The sequence below is a fragment of the Oncorhynchus kisutch genome, linkage group LG26, assembly GCF_002021735.2.
Source record: "Oncorhynchus kisutch isolate 150728-3 linkage group LG26, Okis_V2, whole genome shotgun sequence".
In the NCBI taxonomy this organism is placed as follows: Eukaryota; Metazoa; Chordata; class Actinopteri; order Salmoniformes; family Salmonidae; genus Oncorhynchus; species Oncorhynchus kisutch.
In genome coordinates, this window is record NC_034199.2 from 12,972,116 (window position 1) to 12,994,201 (window position 22,086).

At 41.7% G+C, this 22,086-nt stretch overlaps 1 protein-coding gene across 3 annotated transcripts in view; it reads right to left on the reverse strand.

The window, feature by feature from the left end:
* Window positions 1–21,556, reverse strand: part of cobll1b (cordon-bleu WH2 repeat protein-like 1b) — a 33,327-nt gene extending 11,771 nt beyond the window's left edge. Inside the window, exons 1-3 of one of the 3 annotated variants that reach the window (XM_020461428.2) lie at window positions 20,902–21,556; window positions 20,588–20,671; window positions 795–992 (exon numbers count right to left, since the gene is read on the reverse strand). In XM_020461428.2, the coding sequence (XP_020317017.1) occupies window positions 795–992; window positions 20,588–20,671; window positions 20,902–20,942 (323 nt within the window). In that variant the 5' untranslated portion in view covers window positions 20,943–21,556. The other 2 variants (XM_031805502.1, XM_020461429.2) reach the window with 2 other exon arrangements.
* Between the last annotated feature and the right edge of the window lie 530 nt (window positions 21,557–22,086).

Consider the following 22,086-nt stretch of genomic DNA (forward strand, 5'->3'; position numbering starts at 1 on the left):
AAACGTAACATGCGACAATTTCAAAGATTTTACTGAGTGACAGTTCATAGAAGGAAACCAGTCAATTTAAATGAAATCATTAGGCCCTAATCTATGGATTTCGCATGACTGGGAAGGGGCAGAGCCATGGGTGGTCCTGGCATGGTAACACGTGGCCTGCAGTTGAGAGGCCGGTTGGATGTATTGCTAAATTCTCTAAAACAACATTGGGAGGTGGCTTATGGTAGAGACAGGAACATGCAACTCTTTGGCAACTGCTCTGTTTGACATTCCTGCAGTCAGCATGCCAATTGCATGCTCCCTCTCAACTTGAGACATCTGTGGCATTGTGTTGACAAAACTGCACATTTTAGAGTGGCCTTTTATTCTCCCCAGCACAAGGCACACCTGTGTAATGATCATGCTGTTCTTGATACGCCTGTCAGGTGGATGGAATATCTTAGCAAAGGAGAAATGGTCACTAACAGGGTTGTAAACAAATTTGTTCACAAAACTTGAGAGAAATAAGCTTTCTGTGAGTATAGAACATTTCCGGGATTTTTTATTTCAGCACATGAAACATGGTTCCCTTGCGTTTATATTTTTGTTCTGACGCTCAAAATACATTTAGATCACGCTTCATCTTGGAATCATGGGGATATCTTGGAGGTCATTTTCAAGGAGGGAAAGTTGGGAGCACTTGGTTGGTGTTTAGTCACAGTGGGACACTTCCTTTATTTCTTTAGTGCACTACTTTTGACCAGGGTCTATAGGCACTAAATAGGTGCCATATGGGACTCAAGCCCAAGTCTCACCTGCCATGGACAGTGGCCGTCTTCTCCACTCCGCCTGGCAGAACCACAACCAGAGTCAGGTCCTGTTCAAGTAGGTTCTCCTTCTGGTCCATGGTCATCAGAGGATATCCTGATACAGAGTGTCTCTGGGAGAGGCCTGCACCTTCCAGGCCCTTCACTGATACTGGGGGAGAGGGTGCCTTGCTTTTGGTTGACACTCTGTCAGTAGGAAAAGGGACAAGATGAGCCTCACACGATAATATTAAAACACAATATTATCAGCCTGTTACAGTCTAAAAACAATATGGTAGTATTTCACTGGTATGAATACATATATTTCCCTGATGGTAACCATAGAAATAAGAAGCATTTGAACAGGTAGAAAAAGAGGACTCTGGGTAATTTTTGTCACGAAAATAATCCTAACCGTTCGCAATAGATCTAAAAACTACATTTCATGAGACATGATTCTGTTATTACATAAAACAAATCTGGTTACACATAACACTGCATTATGTAGCATGAAAGGAATCCTTTCTTCCCAACTTAAAGTAAGCAGCTATTAGATGAAAGCGTTTGGGGCTCCATTTGCAAACAAGTCACAAGACACAAGTGTAGTGATTTGTCCATTGGGCCTGAGGACGGTGAGGTGAAAGGTTAACCCATGTGAAACAGAAACAAAAAAAGGTGGAGCACAGTGATCAAAGTTTCTGTTCCTCTGAACTGTTCTCTAAAATGTCTCTCTACAGGTGTCTTTTAAAACCCATCAGTCTCCCCTTTAATCACCGAATCAGCAATATTACCATCAAATCAAATTGTATTCGTCACATGCGCCGAATACAACAGGTATTACTGACTAGCCTTTTCCCAATGATACAGAGTAAAGTGGCATCTGCTGTGTGGTGTGTACAACTGGATAGAAAAAAGTCAGACCGTCTGTCAGAAGACGTGTGTGGCCAATCCTTACTTTTATACTAATTACACCATCATCATTATAACTGACTGGGCCTAACTGGGGAGAGTGGAATCATGGCAGGGTAGCCTAGTGGTTAGAGAGTTGGACTAGTAACCGCAAGGTTGCAAGTTCAAACCCCCGAGCTGACAGGGTACAAATCTGTCGTTCTGCCCCTGAACAGGCAGTTAACCCACTGTTCCTAGGCCGTCATTGAAAATAAGAATTTGTTCTTAACTGATTTGCCTAGTTAGGTAAAATTAAAAAGAATATGGCCGATTTTCTTTTTCTTTAGGTCGGATTGAAAATGTTTCTCACTGTACAGACAGATCAGCTCTAACCTGACTGTGACAGCTAACCCATCAGCCAAAACAAACATGCACGCGTTTTTAAACAGACAAATCTCCTGATAAGATGTCAGACACTTTGTCCTTCAGAGGGCTACTGCACATTACAGTATGAGAAACTGGTAGTGAAATGCAGTATACATGATGTTTCACTAAAACAATCTATAAATTAAAGTTGTCATTAATTATTCAAGTTGTTATTCAGTGGGGAGTAACACAATTGACTAAGCTGCGTGACCTGTAGTGTAGTGATTTCTTCAGAGGTCACCGCTTACTCTGAAAAAAAGAGACATTTTTGCAATGTCTTAACTTGATGGGCCCAGGCCCACTAAGTCCAAACTTGAAATTAATATTTGTTCCTTCACAGGGGTTCTATTCTCAAATATTCCATGGTTCTAATCATGTAAATCACACCAGTAAGCCCCCACCTTCATTCACAATAGTTGCACAATGATGCAATTAAAAGTCATTTAACTGCTTTAGATTTTAACAAAAGTGTGGGACTTATGCATCCAGAAGCCTAGAGCATCAGAAACAGACATTAGGCAGGGAAGACAAAGTGTTAAATTATAGTTATATTCAACACACAGACAAAACCAGTCTAGAACCACCAGAAATGTCCATGAATAGCCTTGTGACTAAATATGTCAACAGACGCCCCCAGCTAAAACAGACAGACTACTGTGGTCCACACCAGGCTAGGGTACAAAGTCCAGATTTCATGGCTCTAAAAGTTTGTTTGGCAATGCGATTATGGGAATGAGCTACACTCTCCCTATGTAAATGTTATACCATTCGTCAAAATTATGCCAAGATTTACTTACTTTCCACAGAGAGGAAACAACATTTAAAGTGGCATGTCTACAAATTACAACAATGACACTTTAATAGACTCTGGAAACAAAAAGCAGGTGCCAATATAACCAATAGAATAATACAAATACTAGTCAAAAGTCCTCAAAAGACAAACAGAATATTGTTGAGTTTATAAAACAGCCTAGCTTTTCTCAGGAGCCGTATCCAGAGGAGGCAGAGACAAAAAGGACTGTTTTCCTCATCCAAGCCCATGTTTCTGCAGCAGCAGCCTCTGCCAGACAGTGAGGTGACTGGTGAATGATGATAGACAGAGACATGTTGCAGCTTGACCCGTCTAAGCCTACATTTACCCCTAAGTGTTTCCCTGCATATAGGAGGTCTGGTGTGCATAAACAAACCCATTCGCAACCAGGGAACATGCTGATTGGTCAATAGACAGGAGGAAATGACAAGTCTGGTGCCTTTGTTTTCCGTGTCTTTTATTGATCACAGGCTTGATACAGCTGATCCTGTGTACCAGAGTGTATCCTGTGTATGTATACCAGCGGCGGCTGGTGGGAGGAACTTATAGGAGGACAGGCTCATTGTAATGGCTGGAACGGAATATATTGAACGGAGGCAAACGTGGTTTCCATTTGTTTGATACTGTTCCATTATTTTATTCCAGCCATTACAATGAGCCTGTCCTTCTATAGCTCCTCCCACCAGCCTCTACTGATGCATAGAGTGTAAGATACAGCCTATAGATTGATTCATTACCACTAAGTACACAAAAGGGTTCTTTGGCTGTCCCCATAGGACAACCATTTTTGGTTCCCTTTAGAACCCTTTTGGGTTCCAGGTAGAACCCTCTGGAAAGAGTTCTACCTGGAACCAAAAAGGGTTCTTCAGAGGGTGACATCCGGCAAACCCTTTTAGGTTCTAAATAGCAACTTTCTTTTCTAAGAGTGTAACCTTGGTAGACAAGTCGAACTAGGCCTACTATACTTATGGACTTGCCAGTTGCCAGACTATCAGAACACACACACAATAGTTGTGTGAACTCTGGGGTACCATTGCCAGCCATCAGTTACTGTTAGTCTGGTACCAACAATTGATGAATCACTACAGTAGTGTGAAATATGAAAACAGATGTAGAGTGAAATCAGCCTCTGATGTTTTTGCTCACACCTGGTACTGCGCAAATGTGCAACGCAGCTGCAGGAAGGTCCGCATTCAGTCTACCTAAAGCAGACAATAACTAAATACATCCAGACGGCACACAAGAAGCCATATTGCATTTTCATAATCCTACTGTTAGATTAGCATCAAAGGCATGTGGTCTGTTCCTTCCATTATTGTCTGACGATGCACAAATAGGACTACAGCTCAAAGGCATAATATCCAGATACTGCTACAGACTTTCATATACCTGAGATGCCTTCGTGTGTGTGCATATGAGAGAGAGAGAGAGAGAGACCGAAACAACAGTCCATAGAAGTTCAACAGTAATGACTATGGTGTCTCCAAAACAATCCACAGACGTTGTAATAGTGTCGTACCTTTGATGGCTACTTCCTGGTCTTTGTTAGGGCAAACATAATTAACTAACCTATAAAACAAGTATTGCAATATCAAATCGCCGGCATCAGGGAGGCTGCTACTCGCTCCTCTGAATGAATAAGCCGAAGGGGCTGGGAAGCAGGCAACCTGCTCAAGCCTACTCGCTGGCCTGTATTAAATACATTCTGTTTTGATTGTTACCATTTTTAAACCAGTAATATCCTGACATGCCATTCTTAGATTTGTTTTGAACCAATAAGGAAGGCACAAACAACATCACCACAAGGGCTGTCTAAATTCCTTACATTCCAATGGACATGTTTGCAGCTGGATCATAGGCATGTTCCCGTGAAAGACATTTTCAGCCTCTTCCATGAAATTCTTTCATAATCAATGGGAAACCCTGAGGGGAAAAGTAAATACTTGAGGGGGGGGGGGGGGGGGGGGGGGAACAGATTGTTTATGCTTCTGACTGACAAGAGTGTTCTTGGAGTTGCCAAGCTTAAGTTATGTTCAGTGAATACATGGAATTATTTTACTGAGAGTTGATGCATAAAGATTAGGAAGCCTTCCCGCTGTTGACATCTCTTACCGGCTGTGTAGCCTAAAAAAATAAAAAAAAAAGGTCCCTTGGGGAAAGGTAGGTTCATGAACAAAGCGACAAACAAAGTGGCTATGCAAACAAGCCTTCCTGCTCTCCTCTGGACAACACCCTGTGTATTTTAAGAAGCGAGAGTGCAACAATGCATACCACCACCAACGTCCACACCACTTTTTTCCCCATTTTTTATTTTTATTGCCTTGCCTGAGTAATCTACTGTACCGGCCCTCACACATACAGGGTTAACAGAAACTCTACTCTACACTCCCACAAAAACCATTGAATCCAAGCAAACTACAACCAGTAAACTAGCTACTCAAACCAACGGGTCTTACAACATTCTTGTATGACAGTGCAAGCAACATGGCCCACATTGTCTTGTCTGAAGTTATTACCCAGGCATGACCTTTCAAGAATCGTAGCAGTAATACACAAGTGTAGATAATCCTAAAACTGAAGGCATGTACACCCACCATGTTCCCCTTCAACATTGTCTTAGGAAAGAAACAACGCAACAAAAGTTAGACAGGGTGCTCTAGAAGTAGAGCAAAACTAGAGTGCTTCAAGTCCACCTGTACTTTATTTTCAAATGCTGGCTACAGGTTTGAATATTACACATTCGTCCTAAAACAGATCCTCTCCTCCAATCATTAACCTGTAACGCCTTCTTACCTCTTGGCCTCCGTGTTGAATTCTCCCCTCTTAAAGACCTGCCATCTGCACTGCGTTCAAAGACAAACTCCGCTATGCTAGGACTGTAGGAGCAGAGGAGACCGGGCCTACCTTAATGCCCCGCCCAGGCGATGACATCAGAAAATCTGTAGTCTCCTGTACTTCAAATCCCTTCACACAGTGGGCCCCCTCAGTCAGTCGGTCGCAGAAATCTCTTAAGCCCGGTGTATCGGTAGAGCTTCAGTTCAGTGAGTGAGTGAGTGAACTCCCCCACCTTCAGTAATAAGCAAAGGGCTAAATCAGCTTTACTTTACCTCCCTGCACACTGCGCTAGAGCCGTGAACCTGTGGGCAGGGCGGTGAAACAACACAGCCCTGCCATCCATCACATTCACAGCGAGTTTATCAACTTCCTCTCATATCCTCCAGTCCAAACCACACTGTGTCCGCTAGCTATCTGTCCGCCTCCTTGAGCCTGGCTACAATAGCATGCCTGGGACGCTTTTCCAACACTTCATTCAATCAGGTGTTACTTTGTATGTGTTTGCCATTCATTATCCCAAACACAGCCCACCACCACACCCTGCTTCTTCGAGGTGATTCACTCTGAAATCACATCAGCAGCTCTGTGTGTATCTTACTCCCATGAACAAGCCTGCCAACAAATGAGATTACACGCCTGCTCAGATGTTTCTAGGGTGCTCTAGTTGCTGAGACGAGGGTTTGGAACAGATTCCCTGTAAGCTAATCTTATAAATCACTTCTGGATGATTGCTTTCTGATGACTTCTGATAAACATATCCTTATAGACGACAACAGACTTTGCCTCAAGCCTCTGATTTGTATTGATTTGCATAGGGCTCTTGAGATTGACATGATTAAATCAGCCTAATCTAAGATAACGTACCTACAGTAGCGGCATTACCTTAGTATTACACATCTGATGAATCCACAAGTCTCCATTCGGAATACACTTTATTGTTTACAACGTCTGATCAACATTTCTTTAAATGAATCCAGCATGTCTGGTTTTGGTTCAAATCGGTTTCACTGTGAAATAGTAAAATAGCATTAGAGAAGTCAATCTTAAAACAGAAAAGAGGAGGTTGTTGCACGGTGCCTGGGAAGCTAGGTCAAATGATGTGATCTAAGTGACGTTGTTCATTACAGTAGTGGTTACTACAGATGTCGGATCTTAATTTGACCCATTTCGGCGCAGTAGGAAAATAATCCTACAGCAGGAGGATTTGAATATCTAAAGAAATATTTAGAAATCCCAGCCAGGGGGCACCTCGAAGCGGTGTTTGTATACAATGCAGTACCGTAGCTACCTACATTGTATCTTAGACTGCAGGTCCACTAGGGCGCCAGTTCAAGTAGCCTACTGTATGTAGTCTACGTGCAGGCTTCACAAGAGAAGCGCTGTATTCTTATGTGGATTATAATAAATGTACATATTTGTAGGGGGTAGATGTATTTTTGTTAAGAGAATTTTTATTTTATTTTTTAGATCAATAATTTTTTGGTGTTCAAGGCAAGAAATAGACTGAATAAATGATGTGTCCTCACAAATATGCCAGAGTCGGCATGGGTTCCAATCTCAAGCTCAATTAAATCATCTTTTAATAAGCTTAAATGCATAAAACATCTTGATAGCTTTATGAAATTAAATATTAAAGCGACACAATACAGGATGACTTCAAATGCCGGCATCAAACTGAAAAGTACAGTAGGCCTACGCTACTGTAGTCAGTGCATAACAGCTAAGCAATGGAAATCTCACCTATGTAAGGGCCATCCACTCCCAAGACCATAACAACAGTGCATTCGGAAAGTATTCAGACCCCTTCCCTTTTTCCACTTTATGAAACAGCCATATTTTTGTAAATGTATAAAAATAAACAAATTCCTTTACGTAACCATTCAAACTCTTTACTATGAAACTCGAAATTGACAACGACCCTAAGCAAACAGCCAAGACAAAGCAGGAGTGGCTTCGGGACAAGTCTCTGAATGTCCTTGAGTGGCCCGGACTTGAACCCGATCAAGCATCTCTGGAGACACCTGACAACAGCTGTGCAGCGACGCTCCCCACCCAACCTGACAGAGCTTGAGAGGATCTGCAGAGAAGAATGGGAGAAACTCCAAATACAGATGTTCCAAGCTTGTAGCGTCATACCCAAGACTCGAGGCTGTAATCGCTGCCAAAGGTGCTTCAACAAAGTACTGAGAAAAGAGTCTGAATACTTATACTTATTTTTAGATTTTTTTGCAAATGTATTAAAAATACGTTTTTTCTTTGTTATTATGGGTTATTGTGTGTAGATTAATGGAGAAAAAAAAGTCATCCATTTTAGAAGAAGGCTGTACCATAACAAAATGTGGAAAAAGTCAAGGGGTCTGAAAACTTTCTGTATTCACACACTGTGAAAATCACGGGCTGCGTTTTTTGGCTTTAAAAATCAGTTGCTCTTTTATGCGACATTAAAGCTCCATTCCGTAGGCTACCTCACTATTCTCAATTTCATCTCGTCTTTGTGATATTATAGGCCTGTGTGCAATTAGTTTTTATAGCCTACTGTAGCCTAAGGTTTAGCTTACTGTACGGCTGCATTTCGGATACACTTGACACGTGTTGTATGTCGTCGTGGAGACCAATATCCATCTTGTGTTAAGCTATATAAAACAACGATTGTTGATGTGTATTGATGCATCTCAGATTATTTTTAATTTTTTTATGTATTTAAACGTTGCAGTAATTGGACCTATAGGCCTACAGTATCAGTGGGATATTTATTGATATTCTGTCTGGTGCTTTTAAAGTTTGAGAGAGCGAGAGCTGGCACTGGTCCGAATGACTCAACTGTCCCGCATGGAAAGAAAAAAGAACTCTGGGTTTTCAGGCTCATTTGAATTTCCTGATGCTGAACTTTTCAGCGACAAAACCGTGATCAAATTAAGATCTGACATCTGTATGTAGCTGAGCATTCTGCCTGATTTGGTCTACTGTACAGGCCGATGATGAAATAGTGAGTATTAACTGTGGAGTCTGTCAGAACTTATTATAGGGTGTCTAATCAAAACCGCATCTTTTTACCAACGGGTAAAAATGTTCAATTGTGTAGATAATCCTCTAAGAAAACAAATGGTCTAAACCTCATGTCTCTATCATAATCTGTTAAAAAAACGAGCGTCTCTGTGAAATGTTTACAGATCACTGAGCGTATACCAAGCCCTTTATTTTCAAAGCCTTTTTTACATTTCATTCAGCTCGTGTTATGCTAATTTTGCAACCAGAGGAAACAACTTTGAAGACGGCGACCACAAAATGTAAAAATCCTCAAAAGCTGTTATGAGAAACCTACACCGCTTTGTCAACACAGCTAGGTGCTTATTGTCGGATGTATTAGGTTACAAAGTGCAACTTTTTGGACCTACTGTTAATGACACGTGAGACAGACCCCCACCGACCGATTCAGAACATAAATAATCATAATTGTCTTGGAAATATGTATTTCATAACATAAGTGAAACGTCATCAACAAAGCGTGTTTTCACCCACTCTCACCCTACGTATTACTAACCCCAGCAGCTTACCAAGGCCCGATTTAATAGCCTCCTGCTTTACAATGCTTTACTCGCACAGCTACTCAGCACATAATAGATGTTGGACTATTCAACAGGTATATGAGGAAAGGCAAGCTAAACTCAGAAGAATAGATCAGGATTTACAGCACCAATATGCAGGTTGGTGTTAGATTCTTTCTTTCTTTTTTTTTACAGAGGAACATTATCTATAATCAACATTTTTCAGTTCCATACTACTTGATAATGTCAGGAATGACATGCAGGTTGAAACATGACCTGAAACTCAGGGCTCAGAGATGCTGCCTTTTACCGTCTATTACACAGTACTTAAAGTAGTTTGAACAGTCCTGTGCTGTATTTTGTTTGCTAAATCATAGTGGTTGTAAATGGAACAATCTACGCAAGAGGTCACCGTCTGCCCATTGAATATGCGACAACAAAAAAAGCAGGAAGCTACAGTTTGACCTTGGGTAGTAAAGCGTACAATGGACTCAACTAAATGTCCTACATCTTACAATGAGAGTGCCAGATCAACATAGGTTCAACTACGTCAAAGTCTTCTCCTGCACCCTCTGCCCTACTATGTACTATAGATGTCCCCTTCCCTGGTTCTTTCACTTAAAATAAGAGAACTAGGTGCTTGATACAGTACAATGATCAAGTGTCACACAGTTCATGCTCCAAGTGTAACAAACAGAGGAATCTCTACTGAAACACATGATCTTAGTATACTTCCTCTGTACATACTCTTTTGCCTTTGGAGTTTGTCCTTCATTCAACAGAAAAGCCCTATCAGACGATAAGGGACGACTTGTGGTTGGAGGCATTAGTGGGTGGGAATCGAAGCGACAGGGATTGGGGGTTGGGTTGCAGAGAAGGGAAATCCCTGTGGAAAGACAAAACACAGGACCAGGGACACAGCTGGTAATTTGGTGAGAGGTTGCTCACAGTAAACACAAGCTGTTTAGAGAAGGTCTGGAAAGGCCATTACTCCAGGAGCTGTGTGGGACGGATGGCAGGAGATTTTAAAAAAGAAAAGGAAAAAAAGAAACTATGAGAACTCCCCACTTCCTATGTGTATACCTTATTATTTTAGGCAAAACAAAACAATTTTCCCATAACATGTCCGTATGCAGGCTTTTCACACCCTTATTTAGACAACTGTATCCAGGGGGCAATATTAACTCCAGAGTGGCTTAGCATTAATACACAGTATGTTATAACCTTCTGTTATGAATCGCCTTATTTCACTTCAGTAACATTGGGCACATCCCAAATGGCACCCTATTTCCCTATATAGTGCACTACTGGTCAAAAAGTAGTGTACTATAAACGGCACCCAGCCGTTCCTTATGAGACTATAGTACATTATATCCTTCTTAATACCACTGGGACTCCAGCTGGTAGTAAGTTAGTCAGCCAGTCTGTCAATCAAAGAGATTCCAGATCATTCTGGGTGATCCTTGAATTCCATGTCCATGACACTACACAACGTTACAGAAGAGATCAACCTTGTCTGACCTGTTCTCTCCCCACACCTTATTTCAGAGGTCAAATATGCTTCTACCAGAACTTTCTCAGTATAGGCAAGTAACTTGGCCCAGTAAAGACAGGGTGGAACATCTGCCAAGCATTAAGATAAGAAAACGACAAGTAATATGTTCCTGTCCATGTGTATGTTTAAATCCATTGCTTTTGGAGTGATAAGAGCTGAAATTAGGAGCAGTTAGCGCCTGGAACTATTTACAGTGCATTCAGAAAGTATTTCAGACCCCTTCCCTTTTTCCACATTTTGTTACGTTACAGCCTTATTCTACAATGGATTTTAAAAATTATAATCCTCATCCATCTACAGAAAACAAGTTTGGAAATCTTTGCAAATAAAATAAATAAATAAAATGAAATACCTTATTTACATAAGTATTCAGGCCCTGTAAAACGGCGCAGGAAGAAATGGAAGCAGTTTTATGGGCGACCAACCAATTGTGCTATTATGTGGGGGTTTTTGCGTTATTTGTAATTTATTTTGTACATAATGTTTCTGCTACCGTATCTTGCGGCAAAAAAAGACCTTCAGGATATCAGGACACAGATCACTCACCTCGGATTAGACAAAGACCTTCAGGATATCAGGACACAGATCACTCACCTCGGATTAGACAAAGACCTTCTGGATATCAGGACACAGATCACTCACCTCGGATTAGACAAAGACCTTCAGGATATCAGGACACAGATCACTCACCTCGGATTAGACAAAGACCTTCTGGATATCAGGACACAGATCACTCACCTCGGATTCGAGATTTTTTCCACAACAAGGACGACGCACAAGACATTCTCCAAACACCCCACAGGGCCGACATCCCCGTTATTTGCAAGAGGAAGCGACGCAGGTACAGAGGACAAAGATGCCTGATCAGGACCCAGAGAAGGCGACTGGGAAAGCTGCCGTAACCGTCAATACTACTCGCCAACGTGCAATCACTGGACAATAAATTAGACGAGGTACGATCACGAATATCCTACCAACGGGACATCAAAAACGTTATATCCTATGTTTCACGGAATCATGGCTGAATGATGACATGGATATTCAGCTAATGGGAGGGGGGGGGGGGGGGGGTCTGTGCATATTTGTAAACAACAGTTGGTGCACGAAATCTAAGGAAGTCTCTAGATTTTGCTCGCCTGAAGTAGATTATATTGTGATGAATTGCAGGCCACACTACTTGCCTAGAGAGTTTTCAGCTATACTTTCATGGCTGTTTATTTACCACCACAGACAGATGTCGGCACTAAGACCGCACTCAGTCAGCTGTATAAGGAAATAAGCAAAGAGGAAACCACTCACCCAGAGGCGGCGCTCCTAGTGGCCAGAGACTTTAATGCAGGGAAACTTAAATCAGTTCTACCAAATTTCTATTTCTAATTCTAGATGACCTGTACTCCACACACAGAGATGCGTACAAAGCTCTCCCTTGCCAACCATTTGGTAAATCTGACCACAACTCTATCCTCCTGATTCCTGATTACAAGCAAAAATTAAAGCAGGAAGCACCAGTGGTCAGATGAAGCAGATGCTATCACAGACTGGAACATGTTCCGGGAGTCTTACGATGGCATTGAGGAGTACATTACATCAGTCACTGGCTATATCAATAAGTGCATCGAGGATGCCCCCCCCCCCCTCCCTACAGTGACTATACGTACATAACCCAACCAGAAGCCATGGATTACAGGCAACATTCGCACTGAGCTAAAGGGTAGAGTACGCGCTTTCAAGGTATGGGACTTTAACCCGGAAGCTTACAAGAAATCCTGCTATGCCCTCCGTCAAACCATCAAACAGGCAAAGCGCCAATACAGGGCTAAGATTGAGTCATATTACACCGGCTCCGACACTCGTCTTATGTGGCAGGGCTTGTAAACTATTACAGACTACAAAGGGAAGAACAGACACGAGCTGCCCAGTGACATGAGCCTACCAGAAGAGCTAAATCACTTATATGCTCGCTTCGAGACAAGCAACACTGAGGCATGCATGAGAGCATCAGCAGTTCAGGGCGACTGTGTGATCACACTCTCCGTAGCCGCCGTGAGTAAGACCTTTAAACAGGCCAACATACACAAGGCTGTGGGGCCAGATGGATTACTAGGAGGTGTGCTCCGGGCATGTGCTGACCAACTGGCAGGTGTCTTCACTGACATTTTCAACATGTCCCTGATTGAGTCTAATACCAACATGTTTCAAGCAGACCACCATAGTCCCTGTGCCCAAGAACACTAAGGCAACCTTGCTAAATGACTACCGACCCGTAGCACTCACATCCGTAGCCATGCTTTGAAAGGTTGGTAATGGCTCACATCAACACTATTATCCCAGAAACCCTAGACCCACTCCAATTTGCATACCGCCCAAACAGATCCACAGATGATGCAATCTCTTTTGCACTTCACACTGCCCTTTCCCACCTGGACAAAAGGAACACTTATGTGAGAATACTATTCATTGACTACAGCTCAGCATTCAACACCATAGTACCCTCAATGCTCATCACTAAGCTAAGGAACCTGGGACTAAACACCTCCCTCTGCAACTGGATCCTGCACTTCTTGATGGGCCGCCCCCAGGTGGTGGGGGTAGGTAGCAACACATCTGCCACGCTGATTCGCAACACTGGAGCTCCCCAGGGGTGCGTGCTCAGTCCCCTCCTGTACTCCCTGTTCACCCACGACTGCATGGCCAGGCACAACTCCAACACCATCATTAAGTTTGCAGATGACACAACAGTGGTAGGCCTGATCACCGACAACGACGAGACAGCCTATAGGGAGGAGGTCAGAGACCTGGCCGGGTGGTGCCAGAATAACAACCTATCCCTCAACGTAACCAAGACTAAGGAGATGATTGTGGACTACAGGAAAAGGAGCACTGAGCACGCCCCCATTCTCATCGACGGGGCTGTAGTGGAGCAGGTTGAGAGCTTCAAGTTCCTCGATGTCCATATCAACAACAAACTAGAATGGTCCAAACACACCAAGACAGTCGTGAAGAGGGCACGACAAAGCCTATTCCCTCTAAGGAAACTAAAAAGATTTGGCATGGGTCCTGAGATCCTCAAAAGGTTCTACACCTGCAACGTCGAGAGCACTGGTTGCATCACTGCCTGGTACGGCAATTGCTCGGCCTCTGACCGCAAGGCCCTACAGAGAGTAGTGCGTACGGCCCAGTACATCCCTGGGGCTAAGCTGCCTGCCATCCAGGACCTCTACACCAGGCGGTGTCAGAGGAAGGCCCTAAAAATTGTCAAAGACCCAGCCACAGACTGTTCTCTCTACTACCGCATGGCAAGTGGTACCGGAGTGCCAAGTCTAGGACAAAAAGGCTTCTCAACAGTTTTTACCCCCAAGCAATAAGACTCCTGAACAGCTAAGCAACTGGCTACCTGGACTATTTGTATTGTGTGACCCCCCCCAACCCCTCTTTTTACACTGCTGCTACTCTCTGTTTATCATATATGCATAGTCACTTTAACTATACATTCATGTACATACTACCTCAATTGGGCCGACCAACCAGTGCTCCAGCACATTGGCTAACCGGGATATCTGCATTGTGTCCCGCCACCCACCACCCCCTCCTTTACGCTACTGCTACTCTCTGTTCATCATATATGCAGTCACTTTAACAATATCTACATACTACCTCAAATAGCCTGACTAACCGGTGTCTGTATGTAGCCTCGCTACTTTTATAGCCTCACTACTGTATATAGCCTGTCTTTTTAGCCTGTTGTTTTATTTCTTTACTTACCTATTGTTCACCTAACTCCTTCTTTGCACTATTGGCTAGAGTCTGTAAGTAAGCATTTCACTGTAACTATTCTGTTGTATTCGGCGCACGTGACAAATAAACTTTGATTTGATTTGCTATGAAACTCAAAATTGAGCTCAGGTGCATCCTGTTTCCATTGATCATCCCTGAGATGTTTCTACAACTTAATTGGAGTCCACCTGTGGTGGAACTGAAAATAGCTGTGCAGCAACACTCCCCATCCAACCTGTCAGAGCTTGAGAGAAACTGCCCAAATACAGGTGTGCCAAGCTTTTAGGGTCATATCCAAGAAGACTCGAAAGGTGCTTCAACAAAGTACTGAGTAAAGGTTCTGAATAATTATATTATATAATAATTATATTATGTGATGTTTAAAAAATAAAAATTATACACTTGCAAAACAATCTTGAAACCTTTTTTTGTTTTTTCATGATGGGGTATTGTGCGTAGATTGATAAGGGGGAAAACACCATTTAAAATCAATTTTAGAATAAGGCTGTAATGAAACAATGTGGAAAAAGTAAAGGGGTCTGAATATTTTCTGAATGCACTGTAAACCCATCAAATACACATAACGCTTCAGCTGTCTACACTCCTAGAAAAAAAAGTGCCATCTAGAACCTAAAAAGGTTTTTTTCGCCTGTCCCCATAGGAGAACCCTTTTTGGTTCATGGCATAAACTTTTGGGGTTCCATATAGGACCATTTTCAATAAAGGGTTCTACATGGGACCCAAGAGTTCTTCCTGGAACCAAACATGGTTTTATCTGGTCCCAAAAAGGGGGCTCCTATGGGGGATAGTCGAAGAACTCTTTTGGAACCCTTTTTGGAACCCTTTTTTCTAAGAGTGTATATAAAACATGTACGCTACTGAAAAAGAGGAACAAGTTTGTCCTTTCTGTGAGGTCAACATTTACATAAAAATGCAGGAGAAGAGAGCGCTTTTCCCCTTCGAGTCATAATTATAATATATATATATATATATATATATATATATATAAATAAATAATCAGACTGCATTCATTCTTTTATGAGACAATGCTGCATTGTCTATACAGGAGTGTTTATCAAAGAAGCATTAGCCTGTTGCTCTGCGGTCTCCCCTGATGCTCATCACATGCACTGGAGCTTTACAAAATGTCAAAGGCCCAAGAGGGAACGTTAACTACGATCTTGCTTTGTGATTACAGTTTTCCATGTAAAAGACACAGAGGAAATCCAAAAATAAAATGACACATGGGCCACAGTGCCATGAACTAGCATTCGTTATGAAAGATACATATTTCTCACATTTGTAACCATCAGGGCTGCGAAATGTCAGCTTCTGTGACATATTCAATATACCGAATGAACAACTAGTAAATGATAATGTGAGCGAGAATAGCGCCATCTAGAGATTTGCTTCACGTACTTTTATTCAACCCTGTCCTTCTATTTTTCTCTGACCTTTTTAACACAAAAGGCTCTGTTATGAAGGTGGATGGTAGGTGGAAGAGTACACAACAGAAACAAAGCACGGGCCAAGACTTCATACACACTATTGACCATTGGTATTGTCCAGGCACTATGACGCCATTTGCACAGAGCTATTGCGTGGAATCTGTGTTGAATACGTGCTCTCTCTGGTATTAAAACCGAGCACATAAATTCCTGCAATAGCCAAGCCTACCAATTCATTTGGCGAAATTTGAACATATAGTTGACTGATTTTGTATACTAACCCAGTACAACTCCAGGAATAAGTGCTCATTGGTATTTACGGTCAGTGCGTTGGCTTCAACTGCACAACAAAGACAACCCATTATTCCCTGTTCTCTGGATGATGGCCACTGTCTGTTTTAGCTCTCTGAGGCATAAAGCATCCCATCCACAAGACATAAAAGCCTCTGTATTCCCAAGACCTGACGGGCTTAGCAAACACAAGCTTGTCTTAAGGTCTCAATTACATTTTCTGTTAGAAGAAGTTTTCATTTTCCCACTGGCCAAATTCAGTGATTTTGCCTCTCCTTTACATTTAATGCTGTTGCTATGAGTGGTGTGGGTGGCCTCTGGAATGCCACTGACCTCTTCACTGAAACTACAAACAACAAGGCCTGTGTGATATCTGTATCTACTCTATTGAAGCTGTCAAACAGTATTGTAATGTGATGAACAACATTGTACAAATGTATAGGCCTAATAATAATAATCGCACAAATGCTGTATCAAACGCAGTATATACTATTCTGAATTGAAAACTTATTTCGAAATGTGTTCATTTTCATGTAAGTTCATCGCATTTAGTGAGGGAATGACACCTGCTGTCCTCTATTGGCTTTCAGAGTTTTGTGACCGTGTTTTGTGTTTAATTTGTAACCTACAGTAGTTCCTGGCCCAATTGGAAACTCTTTTCCTGGCTGAACAGAGGCTTTTACCCCTCAGGAAAGTTTCAAGGGGAAAATGTTGCAAATGCTAGAACTCTGAGGGTTTTTGTCTATGCTATCGTAACCTTACATTAGTAGCTATATTACCCTTTAACGCATCCAGTGAATATCTCATTTGCCAAGGTCTAGACTTATAACACTTCTGTTTGTAGAGGCTCAACTATTTGGATGTTTCTGTTTTAGGTCTTCTTCTGTTCTGAGTTGAAACTTTGCAGGAGTATAAAAGGATTGGGGCTCTGCAAATATTTTGACAATTAATTAAGCTCACAGTAGCACTAATCAAAGTGGTTTGAAATGGCACATTTCGATTTGAAATTGCAGTACTAGTTTCACAAGTTCCTCTCATCACAGCAAACACGTTAGCCTCGAAGACCTAGAACTTCTACCATGGAAAACATGAGTGTGCAGTAGCTCGTTATAAGGGCGTACTGCTGTCAGTATGCTAAATTCTGGCGGTATAACACAAAATATGGTTATAGGGCAGTAACTTTGACCCCAATGATTTCAGCTTGCAGCTATATTTTCCTAATATTGATCTGTTGTAGAATTCAGCCCATCCCTCTCGCCATAGCTTTCAACCACTTTGATTAGTGCGACTGTGAGCTTAATTAATTGTCCAAATATTTGCAGAGACCCAATCCATTTATACTCCTGCAAAGTTTCAACTCAGAACAGAAGACCTAAAATAGAAACGTCCAAATAGTTGAGCCTCTACAATGTGCGACAGTGTTCTCATTTGCCAGGGTCGAGACTTACGATATCTTCAGTGGATGCAGTTAAATGGGAATAAAGCTACTGAATTCAAATGCAGCTGTGCCCTTGGACTGCTAAAGTGTCTGGAAACAGCTGCGGGGATTCACAATACCTATACCAATTCCACGCACGGCTCCACTCCGAGGGAAGCCTGCAATGTGAGATCATGGTAAAAAAAAAAAGAAAGGTGTCTCTCATTATCAGCACAGGCTTCACATAGCTGGGAGGATAGGGAGAGGAATGTCACCAAGAAAAACACTCAGCTGTCATGGAGGAAAATCTATAAACCATCCATCCTCCTTCTGCACTCCTTTCCTGTACAGATGTAGGATCTTTGCTACAGCAGTTTGCTACAACAGGAAAACAATTCTGCAGCAACAGGAAGTGTGAATTACTATGTGCATTATAACTAATGGACATTTTTGTAGGGGCGGATACATTTTTTGAAAAGGAAAACTCAACTTTGAAATGTCCGAATGGAAATTAAAATGTCAGAAGCCTTTTTACACTACAAGTTTGACATTTCCTGCATTTCAGGAAAGTTCTCCTGCAACAGGGTGATACAAATCAAGATCCTACATTTGGATAGGCCTGTACAGCCTTCAGAGAGTATTCACACCCCTAGACTTTCTCCACATTTTGATGTGTTACAAAGTGGGATTAAAATGGATTTGCATGAAACCTACGTGATTTGCTAAGCACATTTTTAATCCTGAACACATTTAGGCTCGTCATAACAAAAGGGTTGAATACTTATCGACTCGAGACATTTTAGCTTTTCATTTTGAATCCATTTGTAAACATTTCTAAAAACATAATTCCGCTGACATTTTGGGTTATCGGTGACGCAATATCTCAAATGAATCAATTAATTGAATTGAATTCGGGCTGTAACACAACACCACGTGGAAAAAGAGGTATGACTACTTCCTGAAGGCACTGCATGTGCCGCTCTACTCCGAAATGCAAGGTTGCCAAGCGAAGGATTTCAAAATGAGAGACCAGATGTCATTGCAAACAGATGCTGCTGTGGCAAAATGATGCTGTCTTTTAGCAGACATTAATAAGTCACTTTTCCAACGGCCAAAGCAGAACTAGACATACAATTATTTAGTTGAATCTAAATTTGGAAAATCCTCAAGTGAATATCACTGTGTTCATACAGCTATGCATGTTTGTGTGCACTACAAACCGCCACCCTTGGACAAGGGCCTGTGTTTTGGAAGGGTCTGTAGCAGGATAACAAATGTAGCATGGCGTGAAGGGCCACATGATGTCTCCACAAGTCATTGCACTTGAAAAGCGGGGTGAATTTTCAGAAGCAGTTGTGGCTCAAAGTATGAGAAGCCACAAATAAAACCGGCACACATGTACCCCCCCCCCCCCCCCCCCCCCCAACAACAGCTCATGGAGAGTGGCTTTCATTTCCAAATAACAGACAAACCACAGACTGAATTGGGTAGTCTGCTACTCTAGAAAGCCAGAGATGGGCTCTGCTACCACATTACACAATTCTCCAATGACATATCAAAAGGGTCATGCTGAAACTACAGCACTTGATCCAATAGATTACTGTGTGGTTATGTGGAGTTCGTGATAAGCACCTATCCCAAAAAATACCACTGGTGGTAAAACAAAATGATCCATGAGGAGAGGTCTAAACGTGTCTTTTGCCTAATATTGAATATCAAATAAACAAGAGTCAACGAGGAGCCTCTTTAAAAGTGTTATGACTGCGACCTTGTGGAATTTCCCATTTATTTGGTTCAAGACCGGTTGCTTGAAGGTGATGTCAGCTGACCGTATTCCAGTTGGTCGGAGGCGTTTGCTCTTAAAAAACTTGGGAGTGAGTTTTCCAAAGTTCTTTGCAAGTTTTTTTAGAAAGTCACTGCTCACTCCCTTGGCATGCAACGCAGGCCTGCAGATTTATTGTGATTTTAATTAGGAATGAGATGCAGAATTTAAGGGTTTAATGGCAATTCATGTGAAGTTTCCATTTCTCCACAGATGTGGAGTTTTCCATATTGAGACTGAAATATGAGGATATATCTATGAGATCATCCCATCCATACAATTATTGACCAAAAGACTTCAGAATATAAATAAATAACCAGATGTTGATTATAATGCACATGAGATGCACACTGGTTTTTCCTCCAAAATGCTTCCCATGACCCCAACATGTGGTCAAGGCAATTTCTCAGAACAACTCAGAAGGCAGGAAATGAGTGGAGTTCAAAGGTTACTGAAATGTCTGCAACAACTGTTACTTCAGTTACTGACTACATTTACTCAATCTAGCCGATACATCCCCTCTGGTTGTGGACTATTAAATGAGTCCAACCCTTTGTCTTAGACATGCAATTATGTCATTCAATTGCAATTTGCTTGCAACATGTGTTTAGAAAATGTATTGCAACAATGCCTTTGTGTGCGTGGGGGGTGGGTAGATAATGGCATTGAAGGGATGGAATCCCAGTGAAGCTTTGTAAAAGGTTTGAACTGAATAAGGGTTTGGAGTGACATAAGACACCATGGGCTACAAAAGTCCCATATTTTCCAACTGATGTCGTCTCAAGAATTCCACCATAAATGATCTAATATACACGTGTTTTAAGTGTCATCATCAATCTAAGCATTTTAGAACACCTCCAAGTAATGGTTACAATTCTATCCTGAAGTGAACAATAATGTAGTAGACTACAGCAATGAAAAACTGACAGCTGACAGTTCTCACACAGGAACCCTCTGACCTAGTACCCATAATGAATCCACATACTGTACCTAGAGCCAGAGAGTCGTCGTCGAGTTCCTTGGGACCCATTTTCTTCCATATCTAGCTGCATAGGTTTAACTAAATCCCTCGGACTAATGAAAGGCAAGAAAAACACACAATTATTCATATTTCATAACAAAAAAATGCACAGGTTTACATCTAGAGCTGTCCCAAACGACCGAGTGCCTGCTGCGGATGGGCGAGCCCCTATTAACAATGAAGTCATAGTTTCGCCGGATAACTTTTGCCAGACTTACAAAGTGTTACAGACATTAAAGTACAATTTCATTACGATCATTCTGTAACTTCTGTTATCTCTTACCATGAATGGCCCTGCCCCTCCGAGCAGCTGTCAACTTTCATCAGTCTTTATTAGGGATTCAAAAAATTACTTATACCGTACAAAATATACCGTAGACTTTTCATTCGTTCAGTGATCCATTAGGCTACTCTGCGTTCTTGTGAATTCTGGAACTCCCACTTTTACCTCCAACTCTTGGATCAAAACAACAGTCACTGCTCTGTTCCAATACGCCGCCAGCACAACCCAGTCTTTCCCGTTTAGCCAGCAGTCAACATATCAAAGTTGTGACACAATGCTACGGATGCCAAGTTCTCTGTCGAATGCACAACAACAAAAAAATACAAATAAATCGGCGTCCAAACGTAGGCCTATGGTTACTGTAGATGCTTTGCACGACGACGACTCAGCGTGCAAATAGCCTTTCGTGTGGCGTCGAATACCTTACTGCCCTAGTTTTCCTCCCAGCGGTGATTGATTTCATCTCTCCATCCCAGAAGGAATAGGCTACAAACGTTTCGCTTTTTTTATTCATTTAAAAGCAGCATTGGAAATAGGTACACTGAGTGCTAAAAAAAACGTTAAGAACACCGGATAACCTGCTCTTTCCAAGGAAGACTGACCATGTAAAAGCTATGATACTTACTGATGTCACTTCAATCAGTGTAGATAAAGTGGAGGGGACAGGTTAAAGAAGGACGTTTAAGCCTTGGTAACGAGTGTATGTGTGCTATTCAGAGGGTGAACGGGAAAGACAAAATATTTAAGTGCATCAATATTTTGTTCACTAAGTCTATGTGAAACTTGATTGAAGGAGCCAATTCGTATGACTTTCATTGGTATTTTCAACATCTGAAGTGAACAATTCGCGTTTTTTTCCAACACCTTTTCTGGCTGCTAATGCTCTTGCTCAACTAAAAATGGTATCTGTCTCATCAACAAACCAAAAAATTGTCACTCTAACAAAACAATTCTGAGTTAAGTTGATCTAATATTTTGTCATTTAGAAAAAGTTATATATACCATTAGGAGAGCCTAAAGATAAATAACCACTTGTTTAGAGATACAAATTGTAATCAGTTTTTAATAATGCAGTAACATTTAAGGTGATCCAATGCAAGTCAGTGGTACCTAAATGACCATATTTAAAATCATGCCCAAACCATCTACAAGTAACTTCATTGAGTCAGTTATTTTTAAGATACA